Source organism: Gobio gobio (genome assembly GCF_949357685.1).
Source record: "Gobio gobio genome assembly, chromosome: 10".
Lineage (NCBI taxonomy): Eukaryota > Metazoa > Chordata > Actinopteri > Cypriniformes > Gobionidae > Gobio > Gobio gobio.
This window is the reverse complement of record NC_137116.1, coordinates 56949905-56974526: the sequence shown is the minus strand read 5'-3', so window position 1 is coordinate 56974526 and position 24622 is coordinate 56949905. Positions and strand designations below refer to the sequence as shown.

The 24622-nt window shown below is 40.3% G+C and overlaps 1 protein-coding gene across 1 annotated transcript in view; it reads right to left on the bottom strand.

The window, feature by feature from the left end:
• Positions 1–21511: 21511 nt before the first annotated feature.
• Positions 21512–24622, bottom strand: part of lrrtm4l2 (leucine rich repeat transmembrane neuronal 4 like 2) — a gene marked incomplete at both ends in the record, with an annotated part of 43040 nt that continues 39929 nt past the window's right edge. Inside the window, one exon of the mRNA XM_079826360.1 lies at positions 21512–21577. Coding sequence (XP_079682486.1) covers positions 21512–21577 — 66 coding nt within the window. The remainder of the gene's footprint in view (positions 21578–24622) is intronic.

The window sequence follows — 24622 nt, the reverse complement described above, 5'->3', positions numbered from 1 at the left end:
TGGTGGACACACGATCTTTGAATATTTATTACTAGGCTTATGGTCAATTAGTCTCTTTGGCGTTTATGCAAAATACTGGAGCCAAACCTGAGAAAGAAGTCCAGAAGAAGTCCCCTTGGCCAATAAATGCTTTTATTATTATTAAACATTTCGTTAGGCACTTTATTTCCACTTTTAGAAAATTTTCTTCATTTTTATTGAAAGTAAATGCCTTTCTGATGTGATGTGTGATGGGAAAAGAGAGAAGAGCGAGCTCTGCAAAAGGCGGATTTGATCGCATCAAAACCAAGACCTTTAAGCCTTACACTTTACTGACAACACCACTGAAGACGTTGAAATATGTCCATAATTTTCTTTAATCTTGATTTTCCCAAACGGGCATTGTTAGGCGGAGCTAGTGCGAATAGCACTCGCCAACACTGTCAGAAAAAAGGTACAGCGCTGTCACTGGGGCAGTACCCTATAAGGTACAAAACCGAAAAGGTGCTAATATGCACCTTTTAAGGTACTAATACACACTCTTAAAGTACTGATATGTACCATTTAGTGGTAAGGTACAAAGATGTACCTTTTCACTTTTGTACCTTAGAGTACCGCCCCAGTGACAGCACTGTACCTTTTTTTCTGAGAGTGAACAAGGCACACTATTTGCAGTGCACTTAGTGTGAATAGACACTGTGGATTTGATTTAGCCACAATGCGTTCCAGCAGAAATCCTACATTTGATTCGGTCACAAAAGTATTGTACAGCCACACCTTTTAGTTGCAGGGGACAGAGACAAAAGGGTAATCCGGGAAACAGGCAAGAAATCCAAAAAAACGACAGACATGAAACCAGGGAAAACGAAATGCAGTGTAACACTATACAAGACTTCGCAATAAATGACTGAGATTTCCAGGCTTATTTAGGGCGAAGTGAACAGGGTAATGAGACACAGGTGAATGTAATCAGGGATGATGAGTCCGGGCAGAGAGTATTATGGGTAATGCAGTTTATGATGGATTGACAGTCCAGGTTGGAGTGCCCTCTGGTGGTAATCACAGGCACTCACACTGGTGAATTGTGACATTAGTCATAAAGCCGCGTTTCCACCGCGGGAACTTTCCCCGGGAACTCTGGGCTGGCACTCGGTGTGTTTCGACCGCAGGGTCTAAATGAAGTTCTGGGTAAACATTTCCCCCTCTGAGAGTCCCTGCTCGTGAGGTAGTACTTTTTCAAAGTTCAGGAACTTTCGGGGGTGGGACTTATGCGCTGAACATGCTCAGTTCACGCAGCATTTTATTTCAACCGGCATTATTAAAAGTCTTGCGAGGTTCGTTCTGCGTTCAGTAAATATCAGTCTTGCTCCTTCTGTCCGATGGCGAGGGTTCGTCTCAGCAATCGCACGGTCAATGTCCGTAATAGCAGATAATAACATACTTTGTCTTATTTTAAATCTAGCTTTACGAGCTTTCAGAATACACTTTAGTATCAGTGCTCGTCTCTTTTCCGCCGTTTTGTTAAAGGGTTAGTTCACCCAAAAATGAAAATTCTGTCATTAATTACTTACCCTCATGTCGTTCGACACCCGTCAGTCCTCCGTTCATCTTCAGACACAAATGAAGATATTTTAGTGTAAATCTGATGACTCTGAAAGGCCTCCATTGGCACAATGGCACGGTTCACTCTCAAGACCCTTAAAAGACACTAAAGACGTCGTTTCAAAGTCCATCTCACTACAGTGGTTCTAAAATAACTTTATGAATCGGCGAGAATAGTTTTGGTGCGCAAAAAAACCCCTAAATAACGACTTATATAGTGATGACGATTTCAAAACACGGCATCATGAAGCTTCGAAGTGTTATGAATCAATGAGTCGAATCAGCAGTTTGGATCGCCAAATTTCAGCAGTTTGGCGGTTTGACACGCGATCCGAATCATGATTCGACTCACTGATTCATAACGCTTCGAAGCTTCATGAGGCCGTGTTTTGAAATCGTCATCACTATATAAGTCGTTATTTAGGGTTTTTTTGCGCACAAAAACTATTCTCGCCGATTCATAAAGTTATTTTAGAACCACTGTAGTGAGATGGACTTTGTAACGACGTCTTTAGTACCTTTTAAGGGTCTTGAGAGTGAACCGTGCCATTGTGCCAATGGAGGCCTTTCAGAGCCATCGGATTTCAACTAAAATATCTTCATTTGTGTTCTGAAGATGAACGGAGGACTGACGGGTGTCCAACGACATGAGGGTGAGTAATTAATGACAGAATTTAAATTTTTGGGTGAACTAACCCTTTAATTACCTCTTTAGTAGACCAATACATAACCAGCAAAAGCAGCGCTGCTTAAATCTCCTCCACTTGTTATTGTTGCAGACTGTATCGCACAAAGATGATTCCTGTCCATCTCTGACTGGGAAGAGCAGTCGTGCCCAGTCCTACATCACCGGACTAATCTGCCTAATCTTCCCAGTACTTTAGACCGCAGTGGAAACGCAGACAGTAGCAGGTCTGGGGGAGAAAATGTTCCTGTAAAAAAAGTTCCTGGTACAAATTGTTCCGGGTAATTTCGGTGGAAACGGGGCTTAAGACTGTAAATAGACTGCTGTTAGAACGCTGAGACCAGAGGTGGACAGTAACTAAGTACATTTACTTGAGTACTGTACTTAAGTACTCTTTTTGAGTATCTGTACTTTCCTTGAGTAGTATTGTTTCTGGAAACTTTTACTTTTACTTCACTACATTTGAAAGACAAATATCGTACTTTTTACTCCACTCAAGGCCCTCGAAGTAGAAAGTCGTAGCCGCTTTGAAAGACAGTGGATGATTTGCTTTCTTCTTTAAAACGTGATTCGTTTTTTTTTTTTTTTTTGCAGACAGCCTATCAGTAATCACTCTTGTAGGATCACATGAAGTTCAATGATTTCCAAGTATTTTTTGAACACTAATCAATTGATGGCAAAATAGAAGGCGGCAGTTCCAGACGCGCAACTATAGTCATACTGAAAAGATAAAATTCAGAAGAGCAGACGTGGATAAGTCTGAAAGCGCACAGAAAGCTGCCTCTCAGACGCCAGACCACAAGTACTGAAGTTTTGTCTATTGAATCTACTAAAATTGTATTATAGTTAATTAAAACTAGACTAAAACTAAAACAATTCAGATGCCTAAAATGTTATAGTCAAAAGACTGACTAAAACTAAATCACAATTTGCTGTCAAAATTAACACTGGTATGAAGTATGGTCGGTCAAATGATTTTTATAGATTTACCCGCCAAGTTGCCATAGCCTTGTGGATACAGCGCTAACACATAGGTAACGTTCGACAATGATGTTAGTTGCAAACGTAGTTGGGCTAATAATGTTAACTAAAGTCCTTTAAAAAATGTGTTTTACATAATCCTGTCAAATAAACACAATGTAGAAACCTTTCTTTTCTAGTATGATTTTGACTTTGATAAGAGTTTTGTAACTTTTAAACAAGTATTTAAATGAGTTCAAGATATGCTAGCATGACAGATGGAGCATGACTGGCTTAAACCACCATGATGGAACAGTGTGCATTCATTCAACAATGCAACGATAATAAAATAATGCGTTTACTTTTACTTTTGATACTTAAGTACTTTTAAAAGCAAGTACTTCTGTACTTTTACTCAAGTAAAAATCTATCTTTACAACTTTCACTTGTTATGGAGTAATATTTAACCAATAGTACTTTTACTTTTACTCAAGTAATGGAGTTGTGTAGTTTGTCCACCTCTGGCTGAGACAGACCAGGCTAAAAATGCACCTTTTAAAACTTTTTGTCATTCTAACAACATAAATGGGAAAATTTGACCATTTCTTCCAATGTCTTTGGTGGTTACGGCCCTGCTTTATCACTAGAAAAATGAACCGGTTATTCTTGAAAGTACATGCAATTTAAGACAATGTTTCAAAATTGAGTCAAGAACCCTAGAGGCCTGGCCTATCTATATATCGAACCCCAATGTTCAATACGATTCAATTTCCAGTGTGACAAACAGGAAGTCATTTCAGCCACAAATTGTCCTTTTTTTCTTCTTCTCGTCTGCTTATTCAATCAAAAAACACTAACTGAACTACACATGCATCATAATAAGACCATCAGACAATGCACCACATCATCTCTATTTCAAATAAAGCAGTAGTAGTGCGTATTTAGTGTAGGCTACACTGTAGAATGCATGTGGCGACCAGAATATTATTTGAGGAATATGACCTGCACATAAAACTCTGTGTTTGCTTTCTGAACTGCATATGCAACCGGAGATATATTTACATAACCACTAGTCAAATCAACTCTTTAGGTGAATTTCACTTGCAAACAAAGACTTTCGTTGTCGCCATCCGAAATAAGAGCCATATTAAACTTTGTTTACATAATTAATTTGTAGAGAAAAGCAGGCTCTCGTTTGACTCTTTCATTATGACCCTTGTTTGATTGTGGCTAATTCCCCGAGAGTTGCACACTGTATTTACCCGGCTCCAGGTCTCTGATGACGATAAATGCAGGAGCAGGATTAGATGAGTGACACTTGATGTGAGGTGCGTGTACAAATGAAATGAATCAGCAGAGCAGGGCCCATCATCTCAGATGAAGCGTGGGAAGTATTTAACTAATACACCACGGTTTAATTCCACCCTTCACTTCCGATGTGCACTGTAAAAACAAACCGTCTGCACAGCAAAATCACGCACAGGCCAATCATCTGCGTGAGCTGAATAATTCGATTCTTGCTGTAACAACATAAAGGAGTGATTCCTCTTCTCTGTTTATTATTTGCTGTTGTTGCAGCAAAGACAATATTATGTAACTGTGATGTACTGTACATTACCAGAAGTTTGGAATAATTCTGATTTCTTCATGTTTTTGCACTGCATTTATTTGATTACAAATGCACTAAATTAATACAGTAATAACAGTAATAAAGTGAATTACAATTTAAAATATATTTTTTTATTTGAATATGAACTGCAATTTATTCCTGTGATGCAAAGCTTAATGTTCAACATCAGTTTTCAGTCACATGATGCTTCAGAAATCATTTTAATATGACTGCTTAATTATTATCGATGCTGGATTATCAAAAATGGTTCTTATTAACAGATTTTACTGCGTTTTTGTGGAAACTATAATGCATTTTTCCATCCAAACATCCATCCATCCATCCATCCATCCACCCATCCAACCAAACATCCAACCAAACATCCATCCATCCATCCATCCATCCATCCATCCATCCATCCATCCATCCATCCATCCATCCATCCATCCATCCATCCATCCATCCATCCATCCATCCATCCATCCATCCATCCAACCAACCAACCATCCATCCATCCATCCATCCATCCATCCATCCATCCATCCATCCATCCATCCATCCATCCATCCATCCATCCATCCATCCATCCAACCAACCAACCATCCATCCATCCATACATCAATCCAGCCATCCCATCACATCTCATCCATCCATCCATCATCCATCAATCCATCCATCCAACCAAACATCCATCCATCCATCCATCCATCCATCCATCCATCCATCCATCCATCCATCCATCCATCCATCCATCATCCATCAATCCATCCATCCATCCATCCATCCATCCATCCATCCATCCATCCATCCATCCATCCATCCATCCATCCATCCATCCATCCATCCATCCATCCATCCATCCATCCATCCATCCATCCATCCATCCATCCATCCATCCATCCATCCATCCATCCATCCATCCATCAATCCAGCCATCCCCATCACATCTCATCCATCCATCCATCCATCCATCCAGCCAGCCATCCAGCCAGCCAGCCATCCAATATTTAAAATGTTTGATGTTTAAAATGAATAAATAGCGCTCATAAACGGCTGTCGGTGGCATTCTCAAGTGAAACAGGTTGAGGCTTGGACCCAGAAACGGCGTTCCTTATGTCACGACTTAACAAGCAGATATATTGGTCGGACATGTTCACTGCGGTCCAAGTCAAGTCAAGTCTCTAAGGTCCAGGTCAAGTCATTTCTCAAGTCTTTAGGGTCCAGGTCAAGTCATTTCTCAAGTCTTTAGGGTCCAGGTCAAGTCATTTCTCAAGTCTCTAAGGTCCAGGTCAAGTCATTTCTCAAGTCTTTAGGGTCCAGGTCAAGTCTCAAGTCAAGTCTTTGTTCTATTTTTTAGCAATATTTTTTTTCCAGCTAGTTGTTATAATTAACAGTGTATTGACAGACTGCTTTTAATTGCATAATAAAGCACAAAAAAAATTTCTTATCCAACCATAGATATACATAATAAAGGCTAGATGTCTCGTCCACGCTGCTGGCCAATGGAGGTCGACGTCTGCACCTGGCGGCCATCTTGTCTCAGTCAGCTCGCTCACTCATAACATTGTGTTTCAATGGTGCATGTACTTTTTAAATAACCATAACTTGCTCAATGTTCTACCGATTTTCAAACTGTTTGGTTTGTTATAAACATCAGAGATGTAGTTATGACACTGCATACTTATGAATAATTATTCATCATTTGTTCAAGCATCCATAATTATAGCCATGTTAATAATAATAATGGTACCGCTGTAGAGCTCAAGCAATGCTGGATAATGTAGTCTTCCAGTGGTTTTCTAATGGGTGATGGATTTGCGTGCCTTCAGATGCGTCACGCGCACACTGGCTTGGTGTGTTTAGTAAATAGAGAACGTAATGGGGAATGCCGGGCCAAAATACTTTTTTTTGCACTCAGTCTTCAAGTCCAAGTCAAGTCTCAGGTCAGTTGTTCACAAGTCCAAGTCGCAGACTTGAGTTTCCATCTCTGATATTGGTGTGATGTGGCATTGGCACTGGTATCCACCTGACCGCTTATAAACAAGGTCAACATGTCCTCTATCAGGACACTATTACGTCCTTTAGGTTTCTTCACACGCAGCAGAAATCCGCGCAGTGCATGACTTCATTACTGCTTAATCCACTAAGAAACTAAACAGCAAGCCCTGCAGATTAAGAGGAAGATGTTGGAATGACTGCAACTGTGTCACTCATATGTCTCTATAATGACAGTCGTAATTAAAAGCGCATTAGTGTCCTCTCTTAAGGATGCGGGCCAGTGACATCGACAGCTTGGCAATCCATTATTCACACTCCATTGCACCCGCAACTCCAGCCTCACCGTCAGAGGAGAAGCTGACGAGGATCACAGCGGAGAGAGAGCGAGATCTCACCCCTGCAGAGGAAGAATGGAGAAACAATTGCTTCTGTTCTATGCTATTATGAAATACAGAATGGGACTGATTGGATGCCAGTCGTTCTGATTAAACTTTTATATTAGGCGCACATATTTCAGAGACAGTGCCTTTCTTCCCCATCCTCCCTCTCCACTTCCTTTATACTGTAAGTTGTCATTTAGCAGACATTTTTTTAAAGTTAGACTTGCAGTTATATCAGCCAGAGAATAGTGGTTATGTCCACCCATCTATCCATCCATCCACATCTACATCCACATCTACATCCATCCATCCATCCATCCATCCAGCCCTCCCCATCACATCACATCTCATCCCATCCATTCATCCCACAATCCATCCATCCATCCCACAATACATCCATCCTTCCATCCATCCATCCCACAATACATCCATCCTTCCATCCATCCATCCCACAATACATCTATCTATCATCCATCCATCCATCCATCCATCCCACAATCCATCCATCCATCCCACAATACATCCATCCTTCCATCCATCCATCCCACAATACATCCATCCTTCCATCCATCCATCCCACAATACATCTATCTATCATCCATCCATCCATCCATCCATCCATCCCACAATCCATCCATCCATCCATCCCACAATCCATCCATCCATCCATCCCATAATCCATCCATCCACCGATCCCACAATCCATCCATCCATCCCACAATCCATCCATCCATCCATCCCACCATCCATCCCACAATCCATCCATCCATCCATCCATCCATCCATCCATCCATCCATCCATCCCACAATCCATCCATCCATCCATCCATCCCACAATCCATCCATCCATCCATCCCACAATCCATCCATCCATCCCACAATCCATCCATCCATCCCACAATCAATCCATCCATCCCACAATCCATCCATCTATCCATCCCACAACCTATCCATCCATCCATCCATCCATCCCACAATCCATTCAGCCATCACACCATTCATTCCACAATCCATTCATCCATCCCACAATCCATCCATTCATCCCACAATCCATCCATCCATCCATCCATCCATCCATCCATCCATCCATCCATCCATCCCACAATCCATCCATCCATCCCACAATTAATCCATCTATCTACAATCAATCCATCCATCCATCCATCCATCCATCCATCCATCCATCCATCCATCCATCCATCCCACAATCCATCCATCCATCCCACAATCAATCTATCGCGATCTACATACATTATGTACATTTGAAGACATATGGAGGGCAAAAATTGGATGACAAAATCTAAAACATATGGTCATGAAAACTGCATTTGGGTCATTATGTGTTTTATATAAGCACACAGTGAAATGTCATTGCCCTGCAGGATTCAAACCTACAACCTTTCAGTCAGCAGCTCAGATTTTTAAGATTGACAAATCACAGTCTTTCAGGAAAAGTATTACTTTTATTTTTTCTAAAGAAACGGAGCAACATACATATCGCAGATACAGATAAAAATACAAATATCAACATATCTTTTCCCTCTGGACCAGGAGTTAAGTCTGTACACATGAACATGGCAAGCGTTCTGTTTTTTTGGTGATATCTGTATGAAATGCACACTGCAAGGCACAGCCAGGTGTGGACTAAGATCACAAAGAATGGCGAACATACAAAAGCAGAGTTTGTCTCAGTGTGCTCGATGTGTCTTCGTAATGGATTCTTAATTAAGGAATGTTCCAGGTCTAATAAGTCAAGCTAAATGGACAACATCTGTGACATGCAGGATTAGGCCTTAGTTCAATTAGCCTTAGAAGAAGAAAAAAACTATACTGGTTTGCATTTTGAGACAAAGCAATGGCTCTGGGATATTTTAACATACGCCAGTGCAAGTTGCTTTCAGTCTTGGACTAGCTTAAGCCTCGTCTGTGAAACCGGGGGAATGTGTTATCTATATTATGTGTTAATGAGAGCGAATGTGAGTTTTTTTGTACAAAGTTATCTCCAATATGAAACTCCTCAAACCTTCAGAATGATTTCCACTCTAAGTGCATCAATGGAAACAAGATCAAGCCGGTCTCAGGGTCAATACTGCGGCTCCCTATACACAAATTACACATTTCCAGAAAGCAAGATTCATTTTGTATTAGCCAAGATTATGCTATGAAAGAAAGCATTGGATGAAAGTGGAAAGACCTCAGATTTACAAAAGAAGACCCTCACAAGCAATTTGTCATGAACCTATATGTTTATTCTTCCTGTGGAACATAAAAGGAGTTTTTCTTTTTATATATTCCCACGAGTGAATGAGAACTGGTGCTATTGAACTGCGAAAATCAATATCAATTCATACGAGGTATGGACTGCATGTGCGCAATATCCCAACATTCAAAGTCCTCTCTGAAGCCATGATAACAATACATCAGAGGAACTGAAATGCACACATATCAGATTGACCCTCTTTATGTTAGGTTTTGTCCTTTTTAGAGCGGCAGTTCCTCTTTGAATGAGCCAGCTCGATATCTTACAGTTTTGATCTGATTCGGTTTGATCATTTGATCAATCAATGTCTTTCTGTGGTGGAGATCATGTCACAGGAGCTACCGATAGACTTTAACTTGAACCTGGAAACATTCCTCAAACTCAAAGTATCCTGTGTGTTGCTTATGACACGGGTGACTGTTGTCCTTGAGCTCATGCATGATGGTATTAAAGTAAAGGAGGAGCAGTTTATCCTTCGCACAAAACTCACAAGCACTCAGATTGTCAGTGCAGTTAACCTTTCCTGTGACTTCAAGGGTTCGTTCACCCAAAGATGAAAAGTATCCCGTAATTTACTCACCCTCAAGTCATCCTAGGTGTATATTACATTCTTCTTTCAGACGAATACAATCGTTATGTTCAAAATGTCCTGGCTAGTTCAATCTTTATAATGGCAGCCCGAAAAGTGCATCCATTCATTATAAAAGTAATCCACACGGTAGTGTTGTAGTACTCGAGACCGGTCTTTAGACCATTTTTTTGAAGGTCTTGGTCTTGGTCTTGTCTTGGTCTCAGACTAAGAGGACTCGTGATTTTGTTTCAATACCGGTCAAGACCACGACTGCTGGGATATCACTAAACTGCCAGTGCATTGCCTGATTTATTTATTAACATCATTAATGTGATTGGATGCAAAACGTACTCCTTCAGATGCAATCAATAACTTATTTCTACTTTGATTTATTGTGCAGATTCAGAAAATAATTATGGATTGTGTCAAAAATGACACCAAAAATGAATACAAATGCTCACAAAATTCAAGATATTGTTGCAAGAAGTTCTTGGATTTATAACGTGATATAATTAATCAATATCACAAGAGCAAGAGAGCTGTTTCACTAATCTGAGCATGACTGCAAACATGATATTGCTTTAACAAACATTCAATATTTTTTTAAACATTATCCTCAACATTATTTATGCATTTGTAATTTACCACATTGGTCTTGGTCTTGACTTGATCTCAACACTAGAGGTCTTCACGGAGCCCCCGAGACCCGTGGACCCGGGACCCGACCCGGGACCCGTACGGGTTCGGGTCTATATTTTAAATGATCAGCCGGGTCCGGGTCGGGTCCCAATCTATTACTACGGGTCCCGGGTCTGTTTAACATTGTGTGCAATACCCGAGTCGATCCGGACTCGGAGAACACCTGCCCGTGATCAGAGTCAGTCAGCACTGCTTGTGAGTTTTTTGTAACTTGCAACTGTAAAATTAGGATAAGAAAAGTGTGAGCCGGGAAATAAGGTTTAAAAAAAAGAAAGAAGAAAAACACGAGCGATCTCTCTCTCTCTTGCTCGCTCGCCTCACGCACGCACGCGCGCTCTCTCTCTCTCTCTCTCTGCAAGCGCACGGTAATAATAATGGTTACCTTCATGAGTGATGTGTGAAAAAAGCTAAAAAACAACGAATATAAAGAAGTTAAACCCACGGGCACCTCTTCTGTCCGGGCATCCTTCATGCATATTGTGGACAAACATGAGAAAAAAGTAAGTGCTGTCTACGTGTGACGCACTGTTGAAGTTTGATTTGAAATTATATTTAAATAATATATTTAAAATCAGCAACAAAATCTCAGTTGAACTGTCACAAATGTTTTCTATGATGCTCAAATTGCGTAAAAAAGCTCATATTTCAGGTTGCTCCAGCCACCGCGCATGTGCAGTATCAAGCGCGTGTCATTTCTATGGCAACCCGAGCTTCCGCTGTGATTGACTTTAATAATAATATGAATGAACCGTCTTATTTCTTAAAGTTTTGGTGGTCAGGCTCGCTCACAGAGATTATAGCAAATAAATAATGAGGACGTCAGCGGCCACCGAACGAGCAATCGCTATTATAGTTCAAAAAGGCAAACAGTCAAAGTTATTATGCGAGTTAACTCGAGTCGAAATGCTAATCTGCAAAGACGCATTTGTCATCCGTCACCGTGACATAAAGTGGACTTTTAAAGCTGAAATGATAAGTGAATTAAGCATGCTTGGAATAACAAGAGAGGAATAACATGGATTTAACTTTTTGGCAAGGATGTAATGCATCACAAGTAACGTTACAAGGAAGGGAGACGACGGCTAGGTAAGACAAAAAGTTATATTTTTCATAACTTGTTTATTGACTTGTTAATATCAGTTATTGTGGAATATGTGACAAACGGGTCCAGTCGGGTCTGTGTCTTCGCGCCGGGTTCGGTTCCAGCTTTTAAATAATAGACGGGTCCAGGTCGGTTCCGGGTACTACGTTTTTGGCATTTCTCGGATCTTCACGGGTCCGGGTCCAGCTTTTGAAATAATAGACGGGTCCGGGTCGGTTCCGTTAAGCACATTACGGGTCTCTTCGGGTTCGGGTATGAATTTTTGGACCCGTGAAGACCTCTACTCAACACACATTGGTCTTGGTCTCGTCTTGGTCTCGACTTGGTCTCAACACACATTGGTCTTGACTTGATCTCGACTTGGTCTCAACACACATTGGTCTTGGTCTCAACACACATTGGTCTTGGTCTCAACACACATTGGTCTTGGTCTCAACACACATTGGTCTTGGTCTCGTCTTGGTCTCGACTTGGTCTCAACACACATTGGTCTTGACTTGATCTCGACTTGGTCTCAACACACTTTGGTCTTGGTCTCGTCTTGATCTCAACACACATACCCCTTTTCCACCAAAGCAGTGCTAGAGCTAATTCAGAGCCAGAGCTAGTCCCAGTTCATAGTTGGTTCGACTGAGGAGCCTTCTAAGAACCGGTTTGCTTTTCCACAGGCTGAGAGCCACAACAGAGCCATGTCTTACGTCACTGTATACGTCTCATCTCTCTCAGCTACGCTAGCAAGGCAGCGGCAGTGTTGCCAAGTATGTGGTTTTGCCGCGGGCTGTTTTTTCATGTCCGCAGGATGAAGCGACCCCAATTATGTGATATTTAGCCCCAGGAATGCGAATTTTAGTGCCAAAAAAACACATATTTTATCCCCAAATGTGATTTTTACTGGGGAATCCCCCCCTGGAACGCGATTGGGTTTGTTTTGAGTAGCAATTGGGCAGCGGGAAACACAAACACACCAGGCTTGTTCGAGATGCATCATCACTGCGCAGACCGATCCACGTATGATATAAAAAAAGGCATGAGTGAATCAAAAGCATAAGGAGTCATATGCTCTCGCTGGACTCGTTATCATACGGCGATCGGTCTCTGCACAGCACCGCTGCGAACAAGCCTTCCATCAACAATGCAAACGTTGCGTTACTATTCATTCACATGGCTTTACGATCCTACATCGGCATCAAAACACAACGCAAACACAGCGAATCCAACGCATTCATGCAGTTCGCCGTAATTTGTATAGACGGAGATTACAAACGAGCAGCAGCTGTTAGCTCCATTAGCTGCTATTTCAAAAATGGTGGATCTAAAGTTTGTGTTTGTCTTGTTGACTCCGCCCCCAGCGCCTGACGTAATCGGTTCTTACTTCTAGCCCTGTTCTAGCCCAGCAATGTTTTGGTGCTACTTAAGAACCACTTTTCCTGGCTCGGAGCTGGGGCTTTGTGTGTGGAAACACAAAGAACCGATTTGAAACTAGGCTCTGGCTCCGATCTAGCTCTGGCTCTGCTTTGGTGGAAAAGGGGTATGATTGGTCTTGGTCTCGTCTTGGTCTCGACTTGGTCTCAACACACATTGGTCTTGGTCTCGTCTTGATCTCGACTTGGTCTCAACACACATTGGTCTTGGTCTCGACTTGATCTCGACTTGGTCTCAACACACATTGGTCTTGGTCTCGACTTGATCTCGACTTGGTCTCAACACACATTGATCTTGGTCTCGACTTGGTCTCAACACACATTGGTCTTGGTCTCGTCTTGATCTCGACTTGGTCTCAACACACATTGGTCTTTGTCTCGACTTGATCTCGACTTGGTCTCAACACACATTGGTCTTGGTCTCGTCTTGATCTCGACTTGGTCTCAACACACATTGGTCTTGGTCTCGTCTTGATCTCGACTTGGTCTCAACACACTTTGGTCTTGGTCTCGTCTTGATCTCGACTTGGTCTCAACACACTTTGGTCTTGGTCTCGTCTTGATCTCGACTTGGTCTCAACACACTTTGGTCTTGGTCTCGCCTTGATCTCAACACACATTGGTCTTGGTCTCGTCTTGATCTCGACTTGGTCTCAACACACATAGGTCTTGTCTTGGTCTCAACACACATTGGTCTTGGTCTCGAATTAGGTGGTCTTGACTACAACACTACCACACGGCTCTGGGGGGTTAATAAAGGCCTTCTGAAGCGAATCGATGGATTTGTGTAAGAAAAATATCCACTTTTAAAACTTTATAAAGTAAAATATCTAGCTTCAGGCGGACTGCCTTCCATATTCAACTTATGCAGAAAGTATAACACCTCTCGCAGTTCAAAACACTTGCGCTACGTCCTAGTCATACGTTCGTCTGAAAGAAGAATGTCATACACACCTAGGATGGCTTGAGGGTGAGTAAATCATGGGCTAATTTTCATTTTTGGGTGAACTAACCCTTAAATTTCTATTGAAACAAGAAATTAGGATGTGACGTACTGAAGAGCTTCATTCTTTTCCAGATTTTAATGGGGAAAATAATCCCAAGTTTTCATTGTTTAATTGTGAACTTTTGGACCTCTGAATATATTCGCAATAGGTACAAATTTGGGTTAAGAGTTACTTGAGTCGCGTTTCCACTGAAAATTACCCGGAACAATTTGTCCCATGCAGGAACTCCCCCCCCCCAGACCTGTTGCTGACTGCGTTTACATCGCAGTTTAAAGTACCTTGAAGATCAGGCAAATTAGTCCGGTGATGTAGGACTGCACTTTCCAGTTCCAGCTGGATTCTGTCCTCCGCATACAAGCTTAATAAAGCCTCATCTGTTGTATTTTTAGTGTTGATTCGAATAGCAAAGAACTCTCAAAAAGAGTTTAAAAACGGTGGTTGGAATAAAATGCTGCGTGAACTCAACCAATCAGCATGTTCAGCGCCTTTGAAAAAGTACTACCTCTGGACTTTTTTAGGGGGGAAATTTTTACCTGTAACTTCATTTAGACCCTGGTGACTGCGGTCGAGTACCACCCCAAAATCCCTAGTTTCTGGGAAAAGCTCCTACAGTGGAAACGCGGCTATACATGCATTGAAATTCAAAACATCAACACATACTTTTCTGATGCCGTTGGATTTCGAAAAGCAGTTTATAAAGACAAATCCATAGAATATAACATCACAGCATATGTCTTAAATAAGAACATAAAGAATAACAATGCTCTTTTTTTCACACAAAACATATGTCCTTAAATGAATACAATGTGAGGGTTAATCGAGAGCGCAAAACTGGGTAAAATTGTCCCTGACCCTGTTCACACACAAGCTCTAAATGCAAATCTTCACAGTTTGTCTACTTCAGGTCAGTCATAATGGTACAGAACCTTGAACATGTTCAGCTAAAAGACGTCTCTTGTAGAAGTGAATTGCATGATCTGCATTTTCATCATGAGCTTCGTTTTGCTTTAGAGATGGAAGGTCTTTGTACTCACAAATATGCATTCATATTGAAAATATATTTTTAATCTGACCAAAAAGGAGACCAGTTCTTCACTTTAGATCAAGAGGCATGATCAAGCACCTGTTTTTACTTATTTTTGTATTATACCTCATACCAATTTCTGAAGAATCAATAAATCATGGGAGAGCCGGTCTCATTTTTTGAGATTTCTTTCAATTGTTTGGCTTGTTCTTCAAGAGCATGTGAAATGACACTAAGTAAATTGCACAGAAACCCCCGCAGTCAGACCATCCTGCCAGTGACATTGATAGATTGTGTGTTCTTGGCAGATGCACTTCTCCCTAAGAGGATCTGATAACAAGACTTTAAGGGTGGGCATTTCTCACTAAAGGACAGATGATTGCACACCATTCGGTGGTTTGCTTTACATATTTTCTCCGTTGAGTTTGCATAGGCAAACGTAACTATCAGTTAGAATTAAGAGCTGTTTTAGTGCGTGACTCATGTCTTTGTGGTTCATCCGCAGCATCTGCACTTCGGACATGATACCACAAATCATGTGTCTTGTTGAGGAGAGCTGTGCTATTGCTTTTCTAAGTGATCTGACTTATGATTTCCGCCTGTCAGATGATAAAACGGGCAAAACATTCCCACGGATATAGAAGAAAATACCCAAGCCTTTAATCTAGAGATCGGAAAATCATAGAGACTGGGCCTTTTATGGCGGTGCAATAACCCAGAGCACTCGTATAACAATGCACTAAAACCCTTTTGTGCAACTGCATAGCAATGTCCTTGCTGGGCTGTTTTCCATTTGCAAGCATCGCATTTTCCTGTTAGTATAACCTCTAACTCAAATCCAGCTCGATTTAGCCAATAACCTTGACCAAAAACAATAAACCGTGTGTTTTCCTATGGCAGGTTTCATTCTCATTCAGCAAGTGACTTGCTAAAGACACAGCTGCATATGTTAACCAATTATGATGGACGTAATTATAATGATTATACAACAATTAAGGGGGCTTTTGGACAGATGGCAGTGCGTGTGCATAATTCTTCCAGTGGCTTTCTGTCCATTTCCATTCATTCATTGATTTACTGGTTATGCTTAGCTACATTAATACATGGGTTTTTCCTCCTGTTGCACAAACACACTTGTTTCGGCTGCATTCAAACGTTTGGTCGGCAAGATTTGTCACGCGATCCTTCAGAAATCGTTCTGAATTTGTCCTGTAAATCTCCTGATAGTGCAGAGAAGGGACTGCTAATGTTATCAATGTAAATGGCTGCACTCTAAAAAATGCTGGATTAAAAATAACCCAAGTTGGGTTGAAAATGGACTAACCAAGCAATTGGGTTGTTTTAACCCAGCGGTTGGGTTAAATGTTTGCTTAAAACAAACCAATCGCTGGGTTAAAACAACCCGATTGCTGGGTTAGTCCATTTTCAACCCAACTTGGGTTATTTTTAACCCAGCATTTTTTAGAGTGTGTAGTGTAAATCTTTATGTCAGTGTTTCTCAACAGGACCCACATTGAAAATCAAGTGGTGACCCGGCGTGATATCTAAATTGTTTATCATACAAAAAGTTTAAAGCAAAATTCCTTAAATTCGAACTTTAAAATGTAGTACCATTAATGTTTACAAGAAATGCTAAGGCCTGACAATATACTAAATTATTAACTCTTTCCCCACCATTGAAGGAAATTTCCATCTTTCCGTGTTTTCATTGTTTTACGGTAGCGGGGCGCTGTTACGCATCTTCTGAAAGAGGAATCTCCTGATCAAAACACACATGAAGAAGAGGCAGAAACAAGCGAAAGCGTGTAAGCAGATTCATATGTAAAATCATTAAACAGCATATAAATCAAAATTGCCTAATGTTACTGAATGAAATGTTGAACACGAGCTGGTGAAAAAATGGTGCTATATAACACTAAAAGTGGTTCTTTGGTGCGTAATCATAGGGGAACCTCTTTAAGTGCTGTATAGCACCAAATCTTGGTTCTTCAGTGGTTCTTCACCGGTTCTTTGGGATGACTGAGGTGCTATATAGCACCGCTACCATATACAGAACACGTTAAAATATGGTGCTATATAGCACCAAAAGTGGTTCCCCTATGATTATGAGCCAAAGAACCACTTTTAGTGCACCATTTTTTTGAGTCTAGAACTGTGAAGCATTAGGGTGTTGATAGACTTGACCTACTCCATCTGTGTTTGATAGGAATGGGCGATTCCACTTCTTTTGTTTTCGATACGATACCGATACTTTTGAGGCCAGATATCGATACCGATACAATATTTCTAAACTGAACTTTTAAATGATCAATGAATTCAAATATTAAAATTACTAAGAGTAAAATGGGTAAAGATAACCACTTAACATTTATATTTGAAAGGCATTTTAACCTTCAATATGCCTTAATTGCTCTAATTTGATCATATTTTTGTTTACACATGGTTAAAATATGTTTACTTGTAAGTGGTAACGATGAAAATCTACAAATACAACAGTCACTGCAGTGAAACCATGGTTCATTTTCATAAGGGACTGCCAGTGACCGGACATTGCACCCATAAAATGCCAGCTTTTTATTCTGACAGTGTATGATTTATATTAACATTAGTTACAGAATGAATGAATTTTGCACAACTGTGAATTTAGTAGCTATTAATTTATTGTATGTTTTATTTACCTGCCCAGGGACTACGGGTGGAAAATAGGAATTTGCTAAAACCCGGTGCAATGCATCTCTCCTTGTTATATACAGGGTTAATGTTTTATTGTGCACTGTCCCTGTTCAAATAAAATAATAATAATACAAATAGAACATGACCAATATCAACGTTTAACATTACATTTAAAGAGTGTAATTGCACAAACCATGTAGGCAATTTCAATTTGTTTATTGTGAAATAACTCAAACATATGTTTTTCACTCTTCTGATGAGTATTGTTCTGGGCTGCATTTCCAAAAGCATCAATGGTTTCTTATGATAGTTTTTGGAAACGCCGCTCTGTTTGAATGCAGAGTCATCAGTGAGCGAATGCTCTCTCTGTGATTGATTGGTTCTGTCTTGCAGCATTTTCATGCGTTCAGATCATGGTTCAGATGAGCAGGAAAATAGTCATATACTACCACACAATTATTCGGTAACAGGTTATTTGTATTGTATGCATTAAATAATCTTTTTAAAGAACAAAATTACTGGTAAAAAAAAACACCTTAGTATCGATATTTTTATTTGAGTATCGATACTTTTTGATGCTCACATTAGTATCGATAATTCACATCGATACGCCCATCCCAAGTGTTTGATCATCGCTCTGAATCTGATCTGGATGTAGTCTTTGAAAAAAACCATGATTTTATCAGCTTTTTGCTCAACATTTAGCTTTTTTTAAATTAAACTTATACCCAAATTCAAGTATTGATAAAGGAATGCATGAAGCTAGCTTTTTTTGTTTGTTTAAAATCTGTTCTTTCTTGTGATATATTTCATATTCAGATATTCATACAACAAAATATACCGGGGGCCATGAAAGTTGTGAAAATGATCAAACATGCTGGCAGAATTTGTCCAAAAACGCTGGTGGGGAAAGAGTTAACATGACAAACGCTAACAATTTTGGTTTCTAAAGTATGAGGACAAATAAATCATCATATAAAACACATTGTGGTCAATGCAAACCCTGTGAACCTGTATTTAACATATTCATATTTTCTTTATGTTCATGGTTTTTGAGGGAATATGTCATGTACACTCTCCATTTTGTCTAGTGGATGAATTTGAAATACTGTAGAGTTTGATTGCACACACTTTTGACGCCAAAAACGAAACATTTATTTTGCTCTCTTGACCCTATAGACTTGGTCGGTGTTTTGTCATAGCTGGGGGAAAACAGTCCATTCCCTCACACTGGAAGGAGTTAACATCAATCCAGTATAGCCAAATCACTTCTGCCGCTTGACAGAGCAAGATATATAGAAAAACTGAGCCGTATAGGGTCGGATTGTCCGTACAGTATCTGTAACTGGACCCAATGCAATGGCCAGAGGTGTCATTTTCTCATCAAAATGGATGCTGCTCCCACAAATATTACTTGCCTACTTCATAAATCACAGTCTTTCGATGAAGACATTTATGAAGTGCTCCTGAATTTAATGGATTTAAAGTATGGATTGCATACATTTAACGTTTTAAAATGATCATAAAACTTGTGCTGTTTTTCTGAATATGCCGTGTGCAATGCAAAAGACGTTTGTTCATGGATTTGTTTGGGCTGGAATATAGACACGAAATGCGCAGAGTCTAATGTCAAACGTTCATTTAAATATTTGTCAAAAGCCTAAGTTGTGATGAGCTGTTTGGCATCAATGACACGGGTTTAGATAAAGTTTAGACATCCGTCAGTTCTCGGTTGTCTTGTAGTTTTATCTGTTTATGTATTCGTTTTTTTGTTAGAACAGCCGTGCACGAATGAATTAGTTCAGCATTTACATTTTACAAAGCAAATTTGGAGTTGACATGTCTAGAAAATGCTGGATTAAAAATAACCCAAGTTGGGTTGAAAATGGATAAACCCAAGTTGGGTTGTTTTAATCCAGCGATTGGGTTGTTTTACCCCAGCAATTGGGTTGTCTTAAGCAAACATTTATCCCAAATGCTGGGTTAAAACAACCCAATTGCTGGGTTAGTCCATTTTCAACCCAACTTGGGTTATTTTTAAGAGTGTACTATTCTCAAATTACTGACAATAGCAACGTTTTTTGCTTTTTTATAGGATCCGTCTTCATCAAAAGACTGGGTGATTTATGAAGTAGGCTCTTATGATGTGTAATATTTGGGGGAGCATGCATGAAAACTGCTTTTTGACGCAGTTCGAGTCCCGTGACAAACTTATGACTATATTGGTGTTTTTGTTAAACAAACTTTTGCCGTTGCAGTAATAAAATCTCATCAATCTTCATGTAGTGCACATGTTTAATTGTAATGGACGTATTGCACTGGCTTTCGGACGGCTCCGTCTGTTATTCGGCAGTATAAAACTTCAGATCATGATTTTTTTTACTTACTAGAGGTGCAGAACACCACACAGCAACTTTTCGGCATTGCACCAAGGAAATATCGGTCGTACTCATTACAAAGAGTAAAGATAAAGGTATACGCGCGTTCATTCCAATGGATTGTTTTCCCCCAAGGCATACACGGATGTGGCGTTTTTGTGGGCGTTCCCAGTAATAGTACCAGCCGACCAAGTCTATGCATGATTATATTGTTAGCTGCATTTCTATTATTTATCATCTACGACCCAGATCAGAACAGATCTGCGGCCCATCATTTGAGAACCACTGTTTTATGCCAGCTCAACTGATTGTTGTAGAAAATGTCCAGGTTGTTGACGGTGTAGATGTCAGGTGACCAGAAGGCATTCAGATGCAAGTTTTTTAAAGTCGATCTCTCTTTGATTAATCACGTAAGGATGATGCTCATACAAAAAAGAGGACAAAAATCCAGGGAAAGCATTCCAGCTTTAAACAGAACGGAAAAAGAAAACAAAGCACATCCACAACACACATACTACACCCACGATTCAACTCTCCTGCGGTGAGTCCACGTTCAGCCAGGGTTGAAATCAAATCACAGTGGGAACTCGCGATGAGGTTACAGTCCTTACAAACAGGCTTTTTTCATTATGTTTTCACAGCAGTCAAAAATATCTTCTGTTGTTCTGTCGTCCTCAGGAAACATTCTCGTGGGTTGTGCTCAATTGAGCAATTACCGTCCACTGATCACGAGAGACGTTTTCAATGGTTCGGCATGAATACATCACTACACAACACAAAGGGATGAACAGGACGGGAGGTTGGAGGAAGTCGGACGGGAGGTGTAGATTCCTCGGGGAGAGCGGGCAGTAGCTATCATACAGCAACAATGGCAGCCTCGAGAAACATTTTGCTGGTTCATTACGGGTAGATTTGCCTTGCGCGCTCGCCAGCCCCATTGTGGGGGACGTTTATTGTCGGTCGAAGTTACTACCAAACCGGTTCGGCTCGAGGACAAGGTGTCAAATGAACGCCGTATCCGCTTGCTTGCTCCGAAGGGTCCAAAATGAGGGGTTGAGGATGTGTGCCGCCCATTCTTTTCAGATTCCGCTCCTTTTGTGTGGTGGAAATTCTCAGTGCTGAAGCAAAATCCTGGGGGAAGGCTTTATCTGAGCCGTTGCAAATCAGTGAATTGTGGGTATGTCTCCCATCCAGGTCCCCGGTAGCGGTCTGGGATACGTGTACGCATTCTGCGAAAACAATCGAGAAAGAATTAGCTTTACATGACAAATATAGCATCGAAACGGGCACTTTTCCAGCACTATTGGAATGCACTAAGCATGTTGTTTACACCCAGACAAATTAGCTTTGAAATGTGTTTAATTTGATAGCGTTCCCAAGATGATGTTTCTTGTGCAAACAATCCTTTGCTTTTAATCGAGCTATGCAGTCTTAGACTCTCATTGAGGATTCAATTAACTGTCACGACTCTATATTTGGTATCTTTCGTCCTGCAGCATTTTAAAAAGCATGTCTTTTTCCAATTAACTTCTCGCGAGGTGAACGGTTCGCTTAATTCGCGAAAACATGTTTCACATCCGCTCATCTTCACGTCGAGAGTAACCTGTGCTGTGCGGCGAACAGCTCTTCATGTTTAAAATAATAATTAAGCAATAAAGCGGTCCCTTCTGGTAAAGAAGCCATGCATGCTTGATGGTTTTGCATTGCGTGAGTTCTTGCATGCATACAAATCATCTACAGAGGTTTCATGTCTTCTCAGAAGCGTGCCGTTTGTTCCCTGCAATGTGCTCTCATCCAGCCAACAATCTTTTTAGTGTAATTATGTGCCAAACGGAGGAGTTTACACGCTGCTTATATTTTGCAGTGTGTTGAATATATAATATTCATTCTGTGTGAAGACACAAAAACAGTAGGGGTCTAATCTCTCATCGCAGGGCTCCACAGAGTTGCAATTATTGAGCTTATGAATAAATCATCTTTCATGTCTCGCGGAGTGGACCGAGTGGGATTCGGTATCCGTGTTTGTCCAGAGCTGAACAGAGGAGAGGAAGGCGTACTTCTTATGAGCAAGAGCATGACTTTGTTTTATATTGACTAAATAGGCAATTATGTGCAGGAAACATATGCATAAGTAGCGGACATGATCAAACTAGTTAGGAAAGTCAATGTCTATTTACATTGAGTGTAAATAACTGGCCTTGAGTTGTCGAAACAGATGTGCTCACTCCACCCACCATTGCTTTGACAACTTGAGTACAACAGCGAGTCTCTTCAGTTTCCATCTCTATTGTGCCTTTTCTAAAAAAGGATTGATGTTTACCTGAAGTGCAAACAGTATCTACTGCAATTTCACTTGGTTGAATCTTCCGCTACACTTAGGGCCAGATTTACTCACAGCTTGCACCAGCGCAAACCCTCTTATGGTGTTAAAAAACTAATGTCAGGGTTCAGTAAGAAAGGCTGAAAAGGCATGGACAGGGTTATTTTTGCGGCTGACCTTATTGCATATGCATTTGTTGGAGTTTCCCTTTCAGATGCAGTATTTACACTGCAAAAAATGCTTTTCTTACTTAGTATTTTTGTCTTGTTTTCAGTCCAAATATCTAAAAAATCTTACATTAAGAAGCATTTACTAGACAAGCAAAAGTTGTCGTCTTGTTTTGGGGGGAAATAACAAAAAATTAAGGGAGTTTTTGCTTAAAATTAGCAAAATAATCTGCCAATGGGGTTAGAAAAATAATCTTAATTCAAACAGAAAACAAGATAATTTTGCTTACCCCATTGGCAGATTATTTAGTTTATTTTAAGCAAAAACCCTTAATTTTTAGCTATTTCCCCCCAAAACGAAACGACAACTTTTGCTTGTCTAGTAAATGCTTCTTAATGTAAGATCTTTTTAGATATTTGGACTGAAAACAATACAAAAATACTAAGTAAGAAAAGCATTTTTTGCAGTGTATGGGAGGAGAATATTAAAATGAATCATGCAAGGTGATTTACTAAGGTTTCCGCTCGTCAGTTTACTGGTGTTTGTGGTATTATTCCACGCTAACTGGTAGATTGCATTCTGGCTGCTCAGGCTAATTTGCCCTGTTTAGTAAATCTGCCCTTAGGCCTATTGAAACCGTTAGATTTCTTCTTATTATTATTCTGTCATTGAAGTCTATGGCAGCCCATAGAACCGTTTGCGAGAAAGTTATGAAATTTGTCACACAGATAGAAGACTGGCCCAGCATTAACCACACCAATTTTGGAGTTTCTAAAACAATCTCTCTAGCGCCACCACCTGTCCAAAGTTTCACTCATGTTTATGCTAATAACTTTTGAACCCAAATGGCTAGAAACAAAATATTTTTCCTTCGATTCCTTCACTCAAGCCGATTTGACTGCACCCTATGACGCCATTTTCCGTCATGAAAATTTTCCAGCCATTTTTAATTAACCGAAAAATCTACTTTTGCAAACTCCTCCTAGGCCGTTGCTCCAATTTTCACAAAAATTTAACCAGATCCTCTTCAGACCATGCTGACAAAAAGTTATTGTTAGTTATTGACAAAAAGTTGATTCGTCAAATCGTTTTCGATAAACGCGCAAACAAATTTTACGTAGCGGTTGCAAAAATACACATAAGGCTATATCTCCGCAACGCTTTATCGTATTCAAACTAAACTTGGTACATGTCATCACAAGCATGACACGAGGCAACATGCAGAGTTTCGGCTCAGCACCACCTACTGGTCTGGAGATATGAAAAATTTATATTTTTGCTTATAACTTCTGAACCGTTTGTTCAAAAATCATAAAAGTGGTCTCGTCATGCCGAGTCGACTGATATCAAATTTTACCATATCGGCCATTTTGTGAACGCATGAACGGATTGTTGGGAAACTCGGTATGGGTCATCAGCACGATGCCTTGAAGGAGCCTGAGAAGTTTTGAAACAGCGCCACCTAGTGGATAATTCTTTTTCTTTTTATAACTTTGAGTCTGATTGACTTATTTTCATGGGAGTAACTTTTTTTGTATCCTGAATCCTGGCCGAGTCCAACGATACCAGACTTGCCAGGTTTCGGCGTATGGTTTGTGTTGCGTGGTAATTTAGCGCTAGTCCGATCGAGACGAAACCAGCGTCAGAAGTTCGAAAACATAGGTCGATATCTACACTAATGCCCAAATGTCAAAATTTTGATAGTAAGGGGCAGTAAAACCCAATCAAAGTCAGGTGTCAGTCGTTTTTTACTTGTTTTTTTCACATAAATGTCTATAACTCCAAA